Genomic DNA, 16,888 nt, shown 5'->3' with positions numbered 1-16,888 from the left:
ACCTCCCATCTGATAGCCATTCTAGTTAAGAGCTTGTTTCTTGGTTTGTCTCTCTCTCTTTTTTCTTTGCTCATTCATTTTCTTTTTTAAATGCCACATAAGTAAAATCGTATAGTATTTGTCTTTCTCTGACTGACTCATTTCACTTAGCATTGTAATCTCTAACTCTTGTTGTTGCAACTCAACTGTTGTTGCAAAAGGTAAGATTTCATTCTTTTTTATGGCTGAATATATTCCATTGTGTATGTATACCACATCTTTTCTATCCATTCACCAGCTGATGGACACTTGGGCTTCTTCCATACTTTGGCTATTGTAAATACTGTTGCTATAAACATAGGGGTGCATGTATCCCTTTGAATACATTTTTTGTATTCTTTTTTTTTTTAAAGGTTTTATTTATTTGACAGAGAGAGAGAGATCACAAGTAGGCAGAGAGGCAGGCAGAGAGAGGTGGGGGTCGGGGAAGCAGGCTCCCTGTTGAGCCTGATGTGGGGCTCGATCCCAGGACCCTGAGATCACGACCTGAGCCGAAGGCAGAGGCTTAACCCACTGAGCCACCCAGGTGCCCCCATTTTTTGTATTCTTTAGGTGAGTTCCCCTTACTGAAGATTACTAGATCATATGGTAGTTCTATTTTTAATTTTTTGAGGAACCTCCACACTGTTTTCCACAGTGGCAGCACCACCTTGCCTTCCCTCCAACAGTGCACAAGGGTTCCTTTTCCTCTACATCCTTGCCAACACTTGTTTCTTGTGTTTGGGTTTTAGCCATTCTGACTGATGTGAGGTGATACCTCATTATAGTTTTGACATGCATTTCCCTGATAATGAGTGATGTTGAGCATCGTTTCTGTGTCTGTTGGTCATCTAGCATCCCCTCAATTTTTTTTAATGTTATAGGCCACTTTTCTTCTCTTCATATCAAGAACAGTTCCAGGCAAGGCGAGAGAACGCTGTTTATAGGTCCCTCCTGCCAGACCTTATCACAGACATGTAATAGCGAAGAAAGCATCTAAGCTGCTAGCCCTGCCAGTGGTGTCTATCTGCTGGTGGTCCGTTAGTATAAGGTGGCCCATCAAGAGTAGCAGTCAAGAGATACTGCTCTTAAGAATGGAACTAAACTCTATCATCACCTAGTAACATGGTGATGTTTTTTATTCCTAAAATGTACCTCCAATAAGGCTATATCCATAACTCCTGTTGTATTAGTGTTTCATATTCTAATATAAAAGTACTGGAATATAATTTTATATTATGGGTCAATTTGAATATACTTCCTCTCCTGTTGACCAATTATTGTAACAGTAATTAGGAAAACACATAAAAGATGTACTTTTAAGCTATAATTAGCTATCCCTATTACATAGCTATATTTGGCAGCTGGAATTTTTAAAGTATAACATACAGGCCATAAAGGATCCAGTCGCTAGTGTACCACTCAATGAACTGCCACAAAGTTAACACATATACATAATCACTAGTCACAAAAAATAGAAACATACCTTCATCCCGGGACCCCTAGCTCCTTCCAGTTTTATCCCCATCCTCAGTCCACTATCGCATCCCCAACTTATTCCTCCCCCAAACATGCCGCAGTAAAGGTCATTATTTTACTAACCATTCATCAGTGTTTGCTGGGTTTGAAACTTGTATACTTTGATACTATTTGAAACTTTGATACTATTTAGTATCATATAGTATGTATGAGAGTTCTAGTTGCTTCACAAACATTTGTTAATGTTTGATGTCAGTCTTTTTTATTTTAGTGTTCTTGTGAGTGCATAGTGGTACATCATTGTGGTTTTAACTTAAAATTCTCTGATGACTAATGAAATTAAGTACTTTCTATTTGTTTACTTGCCATTTGAGTAGCTTTTCTTAGGAAGTACCAATGATTTGTCTGTTCACTTTTATTTTTTTATTTTAATTTATTTTTTTTTCAGCATAACAGTATTCATTGTTTTTGCACGACACCCAGTGCTCCATGCAATACATGCCCTCCCTATTACCCAACACCTGGTTCCCCCAACCTCCCACCCCCGCCCCTTCAAAACCCTCAGGTTGTTTTTCAGAGTCCATGGTCTCTTATGGTTTGCCTCCCCTTCCAATTTCCCTCAACTTCCTTCTCCTCTCCATCTCCCAATGTCCTCCATGTCATTTGTTATGCTCCACAAATAAGTGAAACTGTATGATACTTGACTCTCTCTGCTTGACTTATTTCACTCAGCATAATCACTTCCAGTCCCGTCCATGTTGCTACAAAAGTTGGGTATTCATCCTTTCTTTCTTTTTTTTTTTTTTTTATAAACATATAATGTATTTTTATCCCCAGGGGTACAGGTCTGTGAATCACCAGGTTTACACACTTCATAGCACACACGATAGCACATACCCTCCCCAATGTCCATAACCCACTCCCCCTCTCCCAACCCTACCTCCCCCCAGCAACCCCCAGTTTGTTTTGTGAGATTAAGAGTCATTTATGGTTTGTCTCCCCCCCAATCCCATCTTGTTTCATTTATTCTTCTCCTATCCCCCTAACCCCCCATGTTGCATCTCCACGTCCTCATATCAGGGAGATCATATGACAGTTGTCTTTCTCCGATTGACTTATTTCACTAAGCATGATACCCTCTAGTTCCATCCACATCGTCGCAAATGGCAAGATTTCATTTCTTTTGATGGTTGCATAGTATTCCAATGTGTATATATACCACATCTTCTTTATCCATTCATCTGTTGATGGACATCTAGGTTCTTTCCATAGTTTGGCTATTGTAGACATTGCTGCTTTCTGTTCACTTTTAAATGGACTTACCTGTTTTTTTTTCTTATTGGTTTCAAAGCTCATGTACTCTGTAATGTGACTTTCGTCAGACATACACCCACACACACAGTCTCAAATACCAGTTTTCCCATCCTATTCATACTTTTTCAGTCTCTTAACAGTGTGTAAGAGGAGTTCATAATTTTAACCTAGTTCAGTTTATCAATCATTTTTTTGTGTGGGGTTAGTGGTTTTATGTCCTGTTTAAGAAATACTTGCCTAATCCAAGGCCATGAAGATAACCTCCTATTTTATCTTATAGAAATTTATTGGTTTTTCATTTCACATGGGGATCTTCAAACCAATTAGATTTGATATTTATATATGGTAAGAGGTAGGGGAAGACCATAAGTTTTTGCTGAGATTTGTCAAGGTGATAGTTTTCAATTAGCAACAGTTGCAACTGGGATATACCTCATTGGTTAGGATACTGCCATTGCACAAAGCTTGAGATTTGTCAAGATGATAAGGGTAAAGTGCAAATGAAAAGAAATAAACTCGGGTTATAAGTCCCAAGAAAAAGCACAGAGGAATAACCAACTTTTTTTTTCACTTTTAAAAAATTAGTAGACTTAATTTTCTTAGAGCAGTTTTTTAGTTTATGGGGAAAAAATGATCAGAAAGTACAAAGAGTTCCAAATGTCTCCTCTCCTCCACAGTTTCTCCCATTATTTACATCCTGTATTTGTGTGGTACATTTGTTACAACTGATGAATCCATATGTATGCCTTATTAACTGAAGTGCATAGTTTACGTTAGGGTGTATTTCTTTGCATTGTACACTTGCATGGGTTTTGAATAAGCGTATAATGACATAATTTTAGTTTCTAAATCCTTTCTCACCTTTTCAGTGAATAATAGAAGATGTCACCATTTTCAATATAATACCTTTTATTAGCAGAGCTGGAAAGTAGCAGTAAGATATGCAGATATAACGTTAAATATTATATCCTCAAGTAAGAAACGTTTGACAAAACATTTAAAATATTTGGTGAGGAAAATAAAATGGGCTGACCTCTGATACAAAATAAATGAGTGCCTGAGGTCACGAATTTATATTCTGAAACTAAGGAATCTGATTTTTTCATAGAGGTTATGCAATTGGCTGTTGAGTGCATGACAAAATACTATGGGCACTGTTCTCATAGTACCTGCCAAAAAACAACCAGTAGAATAAAATTCAGATGAAATCTGTTCACAGCGATTTGTAATTTTGTTGCTAAAAGCATGAAGAAAGCCCAGTAAGGCATTAATCTGCCAAAGCAACATGGAAAGTACCATGCCATATCAAATACAAGTCCATCTGTGCTCATGTTTCTCCTTCTTAACAGAGGCTGTTGATGCAAGCTGCTACTCAAACCCCTTTTAACCCAAATTCATAAAATGCCATAATTATTTTAGATCATCAGCCAGATTCTCTATGAGCCAAAACTATTCTTAGAACTTTAACTGATACAGCAATTCATTATTTTGGTAGTTTGCTGAGAATCGTTCGGTAATTTTTTTGTAGCTATCTAAATTTTATCACACACTTAAATGTATTTAAGAATATCTACATTCTATTCTCAGTCTATTTATTGTCACATCTTTCACTCCTCACTTCTACCAGCAGTCAAAACCTTTTTTTTTTTTTTCATTCTTAGGGAAACTAACTAACTTCAAGGGAACTAAAGGTAGTTCGCAAAGCAGTGACTGACAGTAGAACAAGGAGGGGCCATACTGGACTACCATAGAAGGTCTCCATGAACATATGGTGATTTTGATGCTCAAATGAAATCTGTGCCTGACACCACCCATACTGTTACATGACAAGGCTATTTATCATTCGATTGACATTGCTTCAAATTTCCGTTCTCTGTGCCATTGCTTATGCTGTACTTGTAGTCTGTTAAAATTGTACGTAGTCTTCAAGGCCTCTCTCATAGTATGCTCCTCCATGAAGCATTCCCTGTCTCTTGCAGCAAGAAATGATTTTCTGCCTTCTGTAAACACTTCACATCAACTCTCTTAATAGGCTGCTCTCCACGGTTAGTTAGGAATTTGTCTTCTCTTTCTTACCAAACCATGAATGAGGACCTTAAGGAAAGAGTCTGAAAATCACATTTATCCTTATATGTCTTATAACACCTTGCCTAAATTCTTGCACATCTAGTTGTTCAGTAAATATCTGCTGAGTGAATTCTACCTTGTATTATGCATGGATCCCTTCCCAACTCAGCTGAGCTATCTATGAGCAAGTAAAGGTAAAAGTGTCTGGTAGTCTTAGGAGGGCACAAATTAAATATCTGCATTGTTATAGAGGAAAAAAAAAAAACAAAAAAACAACTTCCACACTGAGATAAACCAGAGAGAAATATATATCAAAAGGGGACTATGGCTATCTATATCATATCATTCTAATACTTTTACTAGTTTTGCAGTATTTAATTTAGAACTTTGGAGACAAATTATAGAAGAACCAAATAGAGAATCATATTAATGGGAAGTTTAAAGTAATGACTGGGGAGAATAATTTAGAAGAATAAGGCTGAATTGAGTAATATGCAATAATAATAATAATAACTAAAGAAAGTAATACCAGCTAACATTTAGAGCACTTATTATAGGCCATGGATTGGGCTAATACTTCATTTGTGTTTCACCTTTAAGTCCCACAACAATCCTTTGAGATAGAATTGTTTCAGATAATAGTATTAATTCCCTCATTTACACATGAGAAAATAGGCATAGAGAGGATAATTGGCTTGTTCTACTTATCTTACCATTTGTCAATAAGTGGTAGAGCCTGGATTCAAACCTAGTCTAGGGGCGCCTGAGTGGCTCAATGGGTTAAAGCCTCTGTCTTCAGCTCGGGTCATGATCCCAGGGTTCTGGGATCAAGCCCCGCATCAGGCTGTCTGCTCAGTGGGGAGCCTGCTTCCTCCTCTCTCTCTCTGCCTGCCTCTCTGACTACTTGTGATCTCTGTCAAATAAAAAAGTAAAATCTTAAAAACAAAACAAAACAAAAACCTAGTCTAACTCCTACTCTTGACCATAATTCTGCATTGACAGAAATTTAGGATGTTGATCTACCTATCCATTTACTCACCCATGCATTCATTCAGTATACACTGAGGAGTACCATGTGCTAGACACTCTGCTTGGTACCGGGAATAAACAATACAAGACATAGTCTTAACCTTTAAGGAATTTATAATCCATTGGAAAAGCCAGGCAAGGTTTCCCACGGAAACCTATATTAAAGAGTTCACTTTCATGAAGAAAGAACTAGGCAAAAAAGGAAGTATTTTAAACTCAGAAGAAATGGTAAATGCAAATACCAAAGGATAAACAGAATATTGCATGTTTGAGGTGCTGTGGAATATAGGGGCAGTTTAGGTGAAACAGATGAACTGAGTCTAGATTATGAAGGTCAGCTAATCTGCAGTTCAATTGGAGGAACCACACTAGAAATATTTGCTTATATCCCAGTTATTAGTATTTTCTTGACCAAATCCGTAGTATTTTATTACCTAGCCATAAGAGGGGTAGAGAATTGAATCTGGAAAGGGTTAAATGAATGCTAAATGAAAATAGACTTAATTGTTAATTAAGTGTATTAACTCTCCTCCTAGAAAAATAATAAACAAAAGGAAGCTTTAAATAAAATCTGGTACAAATACTCTATTTTCAATAATTCATTAAATTTCTAGGAAATTGCTGATACTAATGAAATATTTACCATGTGGGTTTTTTAGCTACAATTCCATTTGTAAAAAGAAAATAGTTCACCTGAAAAAACTCAATAGTTTTGTAATTTGCTTTTAGATCTAGAGGATGGCCAAAAACAAGCTATGGTTAGTGAACGAACAGAAGCTTTTACCACTGCTCGAAATTTATTGGCCTCTGGAGCCGATGCTATTGAAAGGATTATGTCTTCATACAAAGAGGTACTGGCATTTCTTGTTGTCTATTTGATTAAAATAATAAATATGGAAATCAAGAAAAATGTAAATTATCAGATATACTTAGCAATTTGGAAACATATCTTTTCTCTACTAAAAATTCCTAAGAGTATAATCAAGATAAAGGGCAGCAACTCCCACATGTATTGCTGCTAATACTCTAGTTTTTATGCTCTTAATTGCTCTTAATTTTAACTCCTCTTTTTCTGTCTGTAGTATGACATAATTGTTTTTTTAAAAAAGTCTATTAGGTATGGATTCTGGAACCAGAGCGCCTAAATTGATCTAGTATGTACAAATTATGTGAACTTGATCAAGTTCCTTAATCTGTTTGTCTCCTTATCTGTAAAATGGAGATAATGTAGCATTACTTGGTAGGGTTGTTGTGAGTTAATATACGTAAAATATTTAAAACAACACATATTTAGGAACTCAATAAGTGTTAGCCAATAATATTTATATACCTTGCAAACTTTTACTCATCCTTCATGTCAAGTCAACCCTCACTGACCACATCTAAAACCCTCTTGTGATTCTACTTTCTCTGCAAAGTCTGGGTCTTCCTTCTCTGTGTTCTGGTGCAATACCACATTATAACTGCCCACCAGACCCTGAGTGGAAAGCAGCATCAGTTTACTTACCTTTGCATTTTAATATTCGTTTTAATGTGTGGAATATTGCATGCGGTCAAGAAATATTTGCTGAAAAAATGGAAATAAGAGTTGCAGATATCAGAGGGTTAAAATTAGAAATTATTTATTTCAGCTATTATATAATATTCCCATGACCAGTTATTTTCACCATTAATTACTCTTATGACTTTTGTATCAATATGAATCGCCGGAGCATCATTACAAATTCCTCTGCCAATTAAATCATTCTTGACTAGACCATATAAAAGAGTAACAAAGTTTGTGATTTGCTCACAAAATGTTTAGTGTCATTCAACAACTGATTTATCGAATTGGGTTTCCTTAAAAAAGTAAAACCAGGGTGCCTGGCCTGACGTTTGGCCTTAAGCTCAGGTCATGATTCCAGGGTTGTAGGATCGAGCCCTCATTGGGCTCCCTGTTCTCAGGGAATCCTGCTTCTCCCTCTCCCATTCCCCCTGCTGTTCTCTCTCTTGCTGTGTCTCTGTCAAATAAATAATTAATATTTTTACAAAAAATAAAAATAAAAAAGTAAAACCAATTGTTTAGGGTCACATACCAAAACAACTCAGTTTTTAAAATTTTTTTCAGTGGTGCCAGGGTGGCTCAGTCAGTTAAGTGGCTGACTCTCAGTGTCAGCTGAGGTCATGATCTCAGGATCCTGGGATCAAGCCTTACCACCCCCCCCCACACCCCTACCGCTATCACTCCCACTCCCTGTCCAGCCCTTGTGTCAGCTGCATCCTCAACCTGGGAGATAGCTTGTGGATTCTCTCTCTCCCTCTGCCCCTGCCCCTGCTTGTGCTAACACACGCTCTTTTTCTCTCTCTATCAAATAAGTAAATAAATAAACCTTTAATTTTTTTTTCAAGTAGGAATTTTGATAATCTACAGATAGAGTTTTAGGGATAGGTTTTTTGATGTAACAAATCCCTTATTAAAATTAAATGACAAATCAAAATTTTATCTGTCTCATATTAAAATACTTTGCTATCTAAAGTATTTTACAGTCAATATTCACAGAAAGAATATTGACCAGTTTTTCTATATTGTATCTAATACAAGAAATAATTGCATTTTGCTTTATTTTCCCTGGGTGTGCTTGGGATCATAGAATGCTTACTTCCTAAGAATCTTACTACCACTGTGACAGCACATGAAAGCCCCAAGCCTTCTCTCTGCTAGTTCGACAGGGAACGAGATCTCTTTTCAGAATAAGAGTCCCAGGGCAAACTCCCTGCCATGTATACCAAAGTCACTTGTCCACAGTCACGTTCTCCGATTTTTTGAGACGCTCTGCACACTCCATCCTACGTCCTACTGTATTGACTCATTGCCTCCTGCCTTTCTTTGACCCGTGCATTTAGTTTAGATTTTTTTTCTCTATGCAAATATATTTACCCCAGTTTCTTCTGAATCTGTGTTTTGTTAATTCTTAGCTCTGTTTTCCTCCACTAGGGAACTCAAGAGATTTCTTCAAGATAACATTTTAGAAATTACCTCTTAAATCATTACAACATTAATATATAGAAATGCAATGCTAATGACAGTGGAGACATGCAGTAGAAGGCTTTTGATAAAAACACCTACTCATTTATGGCTTCGGTTTTGCACACACATAAATCTCACGAATGTCAGCATTGTATTGTATTATTCCATGGTTTGTTAGTGACATGCCTTGCTGATTGGTGCCAATTTCCTGGTAAATATTCCTAAAAGGGAATGGTTTTTGTGTTTTCCTTTTCACTGAGGAAGATGGTCTTGACAGGAGATGAGTCACCTTTCACATTACCCTGATAACAAGATATTCTTTTAACAGAAAAACAGCAGGAGTTTTCTTCTAAATTGGATAACTGGCAGAATAAGAGCAAGACCCCATTCTACTGAGCCTTATGGACTAAAGCAGAGATTGATCTCATTTTATAATCTCACCTAGAATAAAAGTCATATTTAATGTTTTTCTTTGGACGTACATCATGTTTGGCTTGAAAAGAAGCTGAGCTGTGGGATTTGGACTGAAAAGAATTTGAATCTTTTCACTGAGCTCACTCCCAATATTGATATCCACTGATGGGTATTTCCTTTGGTAAAAGCTCAGGAATGTTGACAATCAATTTGACTCAGAAACATTCATTTCATGATAAGAAAAAAAAATGTGTTTTTCTTATATTTAAAATATTCTGTTTTATTTTTTTGAGATTATTTATGTATTTATTTTACAGAGAGAGGGATCACAAGCAGGCAGAGAGGCAGGCAGAGAGAGAGAGGGAAGCAGGTTCCCCGCCAAGCAAAGAGCCCAATCCCAGGACCCCGAGATCATGACCAGAGCTGAAGGCAGGGGCCAACCCACCGAGCCACCCAGGTGCCCCAAATCTTGTTTTAAATTGAAAAAAAAAAAAAAAAGATGTCAAAACAAAGGATCATTATGACACTAAGTTTTCACAAAATTTCTAATTTTCTGGAAACGAACTTTGTCATATAAATGGAGCCAAATCAGAAATTTGACTGAAGGATCTTTAGACCTCACTAACATTCAAAATCTTTACATTTTATTTTGAACCCTGGTTTGAACGAATAATTTTTTACAGGTTTTGTAATTCCAGTCAAACTGACATTGACACCTTGCTATGTTTCTCTCTTGGTTTCTCTCTTTTACTGTTACTTGTGGTAGTTATCAGATGTATTTTTTTTTTCATGTAGAGTAAAATAAGATCTTTAAGATTAAATCAGGAAAGCTGATAGGATTGCATATCTCTTTTTAAAAGTCTATCTTGGATATATTAACTCTATTTTACCCCCTCTGTTGGGTTTTAGATCACAGAATTAGCAGGCTATACTGCTCGAGTGTATAATATGTTTTGGGTCTTCGATGAAGTGAAAAGAGGCATTTATAAGAGAGCTGTTGTCATGCAAGAGTCTGAAAGCCACAGCAAGAATGAAGCTAACATAGAAGTACCCCTCAGTGACACGTTAGAGATCAAAGGTACTGAATCAAATGTTTTAAATTTTCCTATACTTAAACATTTACTTTAGCAACAGAACCAAACATTTCTAGAAGATACCTTTTATCATTTACAAAGAACAAATACTTGCTTATTTAAACAGTTCTTCCTAAAATTTGTGTTGCAATTTGAGGAGTGGTGACTAACATTACCATAAGAAAATTATGCTACTTGTATTTAAGACAAATTTCTAGAATTATTTTTGGAAACTGCCCATATGGCAGAAGAAATTGTTTGCTTTTAAAATTCAAACACAGAATTAGATCTAACATCTTATTGTTCTTCATCCTTCTATGTTTTTAAACTTAAGTTTGGTTATCACATTTTTAAAAACTGTACTCTTCTTTGCCTTAATTCCCTTTTTGCTGTGCTGTATCTCTCTCTCTCTTTTTTTTTTTTTTTACAGGAAAGGTCAATTTAGTGAAATAAGTAATTGTAAAGAATATGGCTGGGTTTTATCATATAGAGTTTATCCCATCTTGCTCTCATTATGACACTGACATTAGATTATTGTAAAATCATGTTTCTGAAAAAGATTTTCCAAATATATGTGTCAGAATGTCCACATTTACATTAAAATTTGCTCTAGATGTACATGGAACATGCAATTGCTTTTATAACTTAAACTATTCCTTAACTTTTAGGAAGAGTTATTGATGTGGATCATGGAATTATTTGTGAAAATGTTCCCATAATTACACCAACGGGAGAAGTGGTGGCTTCCAGGCTAAACTTCAAAGTAAGATGATATTCAAGAATCTTCTGATTGTTGCCATCACACTAATACAAAACAACTCAGAATTCATGTACCTTATGTTAAGTACTTGGAGGAACGTATGGAAAGGAGGGGAAATCAAGAAAGGTATGCACAGTGGCTCAATTACAGAAGCAGTTACTTCCTCAGAAAGCAAAGAGAAAGAGAAATTTGATTTCTACTGCTTTTTTGCCAGGTTGAAAATCAAAATTTCTCAGTGCACTGAGGGCCTGTACAAGGTAACTTCTGGGAACAAAAGAAAAATTCTTCAGAAATTAATATCTGGAAATAAATTTTAATTTATTTTTAAAATTAAACTAAAATTAAATTATTTTTAAAATTAAATAAAAAATAATTTATTTCCTTATAAGGATTACTCAAAATATATAAGCCTATACTATAATATATTTACTACAATATAGGGAAAGACGTCCTTAGCAAGTTTACTTCTGTTATTGTATATTACCTAAATTCAGTTTATATTTCCAATAATCACATCTTCCATTTGGAAAAAAAGAGAAGATTCATGGATAGACATTTAGTTGAGAATAAGAGATTTTTTTTATTTATTATTCTGTCTTGATTACAAAAACCAAGATGTAAAAATTGCTTAAAAACCTGAAGCCCTAAGTTAAAGCATTATAAAATTTAAACATACATTTTGGAATTCAAGTACAAAATAATTTGCAGATAAGCATAAATAATTATAATGCAGGCATTTAAGTATAGTTCAAAGACATGATTGGACTTGGTAACAGAATTACAAGCATGAGAATACATGTACAAATTATTTTAGTATGGACCTCAGTATAGGTTTAATTTTAAGGATGGGTTTGCAAATGAATAAGGGTGCTGGAAGGTGATAAATACTGAACATAGGGAAATTTTGTGTTAATAACTATGAGAAATTGTGGGTTTTTAAAAAGATTTTATTTATTTATTTGACAGAAAGAGATCACAGGTAGGCAGAGAGGCAGGCAAAGAAAGAGGGGGAAGCAGGCTCCCTACCAAGCAGAGAGCCCCATGCAGGGCTTGATTTCAGGATCCTGAGATCATGACCTGAGCCAAATGCAGAGGCTTAACCCTCTGAGCCACCCAGTCCCACGAGAAATTGTGTTTTAACTATAACTTGGTTAGGCTTTATTTTTCCATTTATAGACCTACAGACTGATTTAATTATTTGGATCTGGTCATGAGTACCATAATCTTAAGTAGATTTGAAATAAAACATTTGAAGAGCCATACATGGAATGTTTAATTACTTATTAATAGTTATATTTTATTATATATTATATAATATATATTATATATTATACTTATCATTATATTATATTATACTTATTATATATTATACTTATTAATAGTTATATAAACTTATAATTTATGACTTTTTATATAGAATTTGTCAGGTTAGGCTTTGTAATATCAATTCTCATTGCTCCATTTATTAAACACAGTAAGTCTTAAATTCTCCACCTACTAATTGCATTATTGTGGACACATCACACTCTTTCTGTGAAAAAGCTCAGGGCTCAGTTTATTTTTTATAAAAAAATGAATTTTAAAATACATAATCTAATGAAAATGTCATGAATTTTGAACTTCTACAAAGATACATGTTACTATAGTGCACCTTATGGTAACTGGTATTTTTCTGACACTTAAAGTGTCAGGTCCCAAATGTAATGAAAGTTCTGTTTCCTCTGTATGCATTGACAAATAAACAGGTTTCTAGAGGAAAATGTTCTCATCCTTTTGTAGGTACTGTGGAATTAAAAAACTGTTTGGAGAAGAAAACTCAATGAATGTGGGTTATTTTTGCTTCACACTTGCTATTTACTAAACATGGCAAAATTTATGCCAGTAAAATAATTTGAATGTGAAAAAGGCTTCTATTGGACTCAAAATGTGTTTAATATCTGAGAATTCCTGAGAATGATGCTATTAAAATATTTTATGAATATGCCTTTTACCATGGCACATACCTTTAAAAAATCATGTGGGAAGTATTGATGCTTCTACAAATTACACTTCCTTAACTAACTTCTCTCTAGTAAAAGAGCACAGCAAGTCACAAGATTAATTCTTTTGGGACTTTTCCCAGGATTTTCTTTGAACTTTATTCTATCAAAATAGCTTTTCAGTTTGGCTATAATTAGGGAGAAAAAATACCTATAGTAAAATGTTTAGACTCAAGTTTACTCCCATCTTACATCCTTGGGGTAGCTCTGTCCAGTGTCTGAAATACTCTTCCAGCTCTGACTGGTTTTCTCTTATCACCCAGGTTCAGGAGAAGTATTACCTCCTCAAAGAGGATTTTCCTGACCACTCAATCAAAAGGAGCACTGCTCACCACCGCCACTGCCTCTAACCCCACAATGCCACCATCTTTCTCAAATGCATCTTTCTTTTTTTGCTATTATAATAGCATTTATCACTACATAATTTTTTGTTCATGTCTTTTTTTCATCTTTTGCAATAAAATGTAAACCATAAGAACTGAGAGCTTGTCTTGGGTAGCCCTATATTCCTTGTGCCTAGAAGAATGTCTGGCACGTGGTAAATGATCAATGTTTACAAAGGAAATGTCTAATTATTTGGACAGAATATATATCTCAACAATTTTTGCTTTACATATACTTATTATATACATTCCTAGTTCCTTTTTTTTTTTTAAGATTTTATTTATTTATTTGACAGACAGAGATCACAAGTAGGCAGAAAGAGAGGAGGAAGCAGGCACCCTGCAGAGCAGAGAGCCCGATGCGGGGCTCAATCCCAGGACTCTGGGATCATGACCTGAGCCGAAGGCAGAGGCTTTAACCCACTGAGCCACCCAGGCACCCCCATTCCTAGTTCCTTTATCTTAACCCTATCCCAACCCTATTCTTTCCCTTCCCTTCCTCCCTCTTTCTACCACCTTCTTTCAACAAAAAGTTTTCAGCTTCTGTTATATACAATGTGCCGAAATGGAGTGGACTCCTTGTATTGGCATAATCCAAATAATATAATGTTTTTTCATCTTTGAATTTTCAGTATGATATATTCTATTATAGATATTTGTATTCATATTATACAAAGCTTTATCTACAAGCATACTCTAGAGTTCTATCCCTCATACTTTTTATTTTTTTAAAGATTTTACTTATTTATTTAACAGAGAGAAACACAGCCAGAGAGGGAACACAAGCAGGGGGAGTGGGAGAGGGAGGAGCAGGCTTCCCGCTGAGCAGGGAGCCTGATGGGGACTTGATCCCAGGACCCCGGGACCATGACATGAGCTGAAGGCAGATGCTTAACAACTGAGTCACCCAGGTGCCCCCTGTCCCTCATACTTTGATGTTGTATTCACTTTTTAATCACCATTATAAAATATCATTTGTTCTTAGAAATGTTATCATTGTTCTTAGAGCAAATTTTTAAATGCCATTCCTTTTCCTTGTTCTTTCTAATACTCTTCAAATACCCTACTAAGACAACTTCCTGATCCTATTGGGTGGAATGGGAACTCATGAAATTCAACTGTTTAAATTTAAATGACAAATAAGATGGAAGATTCTAAAGAGAACCATCCACTTGATAATGGATAAATGACTTCTGACATGTATATATATATATATATATATATATATATGTTTTAAATTCATTCCTAGACATAAGACTAAATTATAATCCTGTTGCTTTCCTCTATCTTGGTTCGGTAAATGTATTTTCTCCATCTGTGAATAAAACAGAATTAGAATCATTTCATCTGACTGATTATGGGCTTTTGTGACAGTGTAACATTTCAGACTACTGAAGTATAAAATTAAGCTACCCAGCTGGATCTTAGAATAGCTTTGTAGCTAAATAACTCCAACTGACAAATACAACAGAGTTATATTTGAATTCAATATAAATTTAACCAAATATTAAAATAAAGTAAAATTAAATGTATTTCAATTAAAAATTTTATACTTTTTTATTTCCCATATGGCTGTGTTTCTACATGTATGTGTAGTATCTGATGACCTTAATTAAAATTTTAGAAAGGCAGTGCTCATTCTAAGAAGATTCATTTCCTTTGGAGTTCCTTTATCATGCTTTTAGCTTCAGAACAAAACTGGAAATTCTCCATCCTGATTTTTTTTTTATCCTTGCCTACCCTGGGTTATCATGTGTTTGAAAATTTTTAAAAAATGAATCACTTTTAAATGCTGCCAAATGAAATCTTTTTTAAATATAGCAGTTTATCATTTTATTTCTTACTTCAGGTACAAGAAGGAATGCATCTTTTGATAACTGGTCCTAATGGTTGTGGGAAAAGTTCTCTCTTCAGAATTTTAAGCGGGCTCTGGCCTGTGTATGAAGGAGTCCTCTATAAGCCACCTCCCCAACATATGTTCTATATTCCACAAAGGTAGGTACATATTTTATATCACGAGAAAATTTCAGTTTGCTTTTGAATTATCTTGATTACTTAAGCTCCTCAGTTTATAATCTTTAAGCATGTTTTCACTGAGAGAAACTATTAAGAAAATCAAATTCAGTAATTCAAAAAAGTTTCATTATTGCTTTGATTATGAGAGTTTCCAGGACAAAACCACTTCTTTTTATTTTCACATCTATCTAGATATATGGAGCACTCAAAGACTATAGATGTTATTCTCAAGGAAGAGCAGGCTAATTGAAGGAATAATTTGATTACTTTAGATGTCAGATTATCTCTTCTCACAGACAAAGCTGTATTTGGATAGTATACCAGTCTTTTCCTTAAACTGTATATATTCATATGTTCTAATATTGTTTGCTTGTATCTGAAGAGCCTCCATAAAATAGTCTTTATTACAGTTATGCTATATTACTGATTAATGATTTGAAACTACCTTAATTTTAAAAATTACGAACGATCGTAAAGTAAGCTTAGAAATATTTAAAAGAATATTATTTCTTCTGAAGTCTTTAGCCATCTTTCCTTGTAACAATTTAGAAACATCTAAATACAAAATTATACCTGAGGATTTGGAATGTTTATTGTGGGTGAGAGAAAATGAAATTTGAAGAAGAGGCACACTCATGCTCATCCTTTCTGTCTGTCATCACCCTGGGCTAGGTGGACATCACAGAGCACTCCTGTATTAGATGGCTATTCTGTGGAACATAATAGAGCACTAAGGCTGGAAGTACAGCCAGAACAAATATAAAAATTACATCAAGTATGGTACTATCACATGTCTCTCTTGCCCCTTTTCTTTTGTCAGAAAGTGCTTGTACCATCCTGCCTCCTGGTCTAATTTTTAGAACACATGTTATAGTTAGGAACATGAGGGTTTGTGAGGTTCTTTGCTTTAAAGTAAGACTTATGTTAGTAGTAAGAAGCTACTTGAAGTATGGAAGTATGGGAGAATGAATTGCAGTGGCAATAAGAAAATGTTGGATGTGAGCAGTGTCATGAATTCTTATGTTTAACATAAAAAAGATGACATTTTATGATACCAGAATCGTTGTCTCTTCCTCTGTATGCTTTTGGGAAACCTTTTTAATCTGACAAATTATGCAGCCAAAGCTTAAGTTTCAGACATTAATGTGTTAATTAGACTGATTTTAATTTTTTAATTTAGGTTATAAGGTATAAAATCATGAGGAAAATATTCTATCATAGAATTCTATTCTCTTAATTCAAATAAAATCATATATATATAAATTTTATATTTTTAGCTATTTTAAATT

General features: G+C 34.8%; 1 protein-coding gene across 1 annotated transcript in view; it reads left to right on the top strand.

Moving 5' to 3' along the window:
- The window catches only part of ABCD2 (ATP binding cassette subfamily D member 2), a 62,734-nt gene that overhangs the window by 6,796 nt on the left and 39,050 nt on the right, over window positions 1–16,888 (top strand). The window contains exons 3-6 of the mRNA XM_046012723.1: window positions 6,637–6,758; window positions 10,238–10,406; window positions 11,070–11,164; window positions 15,433–15,578. Coding sequence (XP_045868679.1) covers window positions 6,637–6,758; window positions 10,238–10,406; window positions 11,070–11,164; window positions 15,433–15,578 — 532 coding nt within the window. The remainder of the gene's footprint in view (window positions 1–6,636; window positions 6,759–10,237; window positions 10,407–11,069; window positions 11,165–15,432; window positions 15,579–16,888) is intronic.

The sequence above is a fragment of the Meles meles genome, chromosome 7 (genome assembly GCF_922984935.1).
Source record: "Meles meles chromosome 7, mMelMel3.1 paternal haplotype, whole genome shotgun sequence".
Classification (NCBI taxonomy): domain Eukaryota; kingdom Metazoa; phylum Chordata; class Mammalia; order Carnivora; family Mustelidae; genus Meles; species Meles meles.
This window is presented reverse-complemented; position numbering and strand designations above follow the sequence as displayed.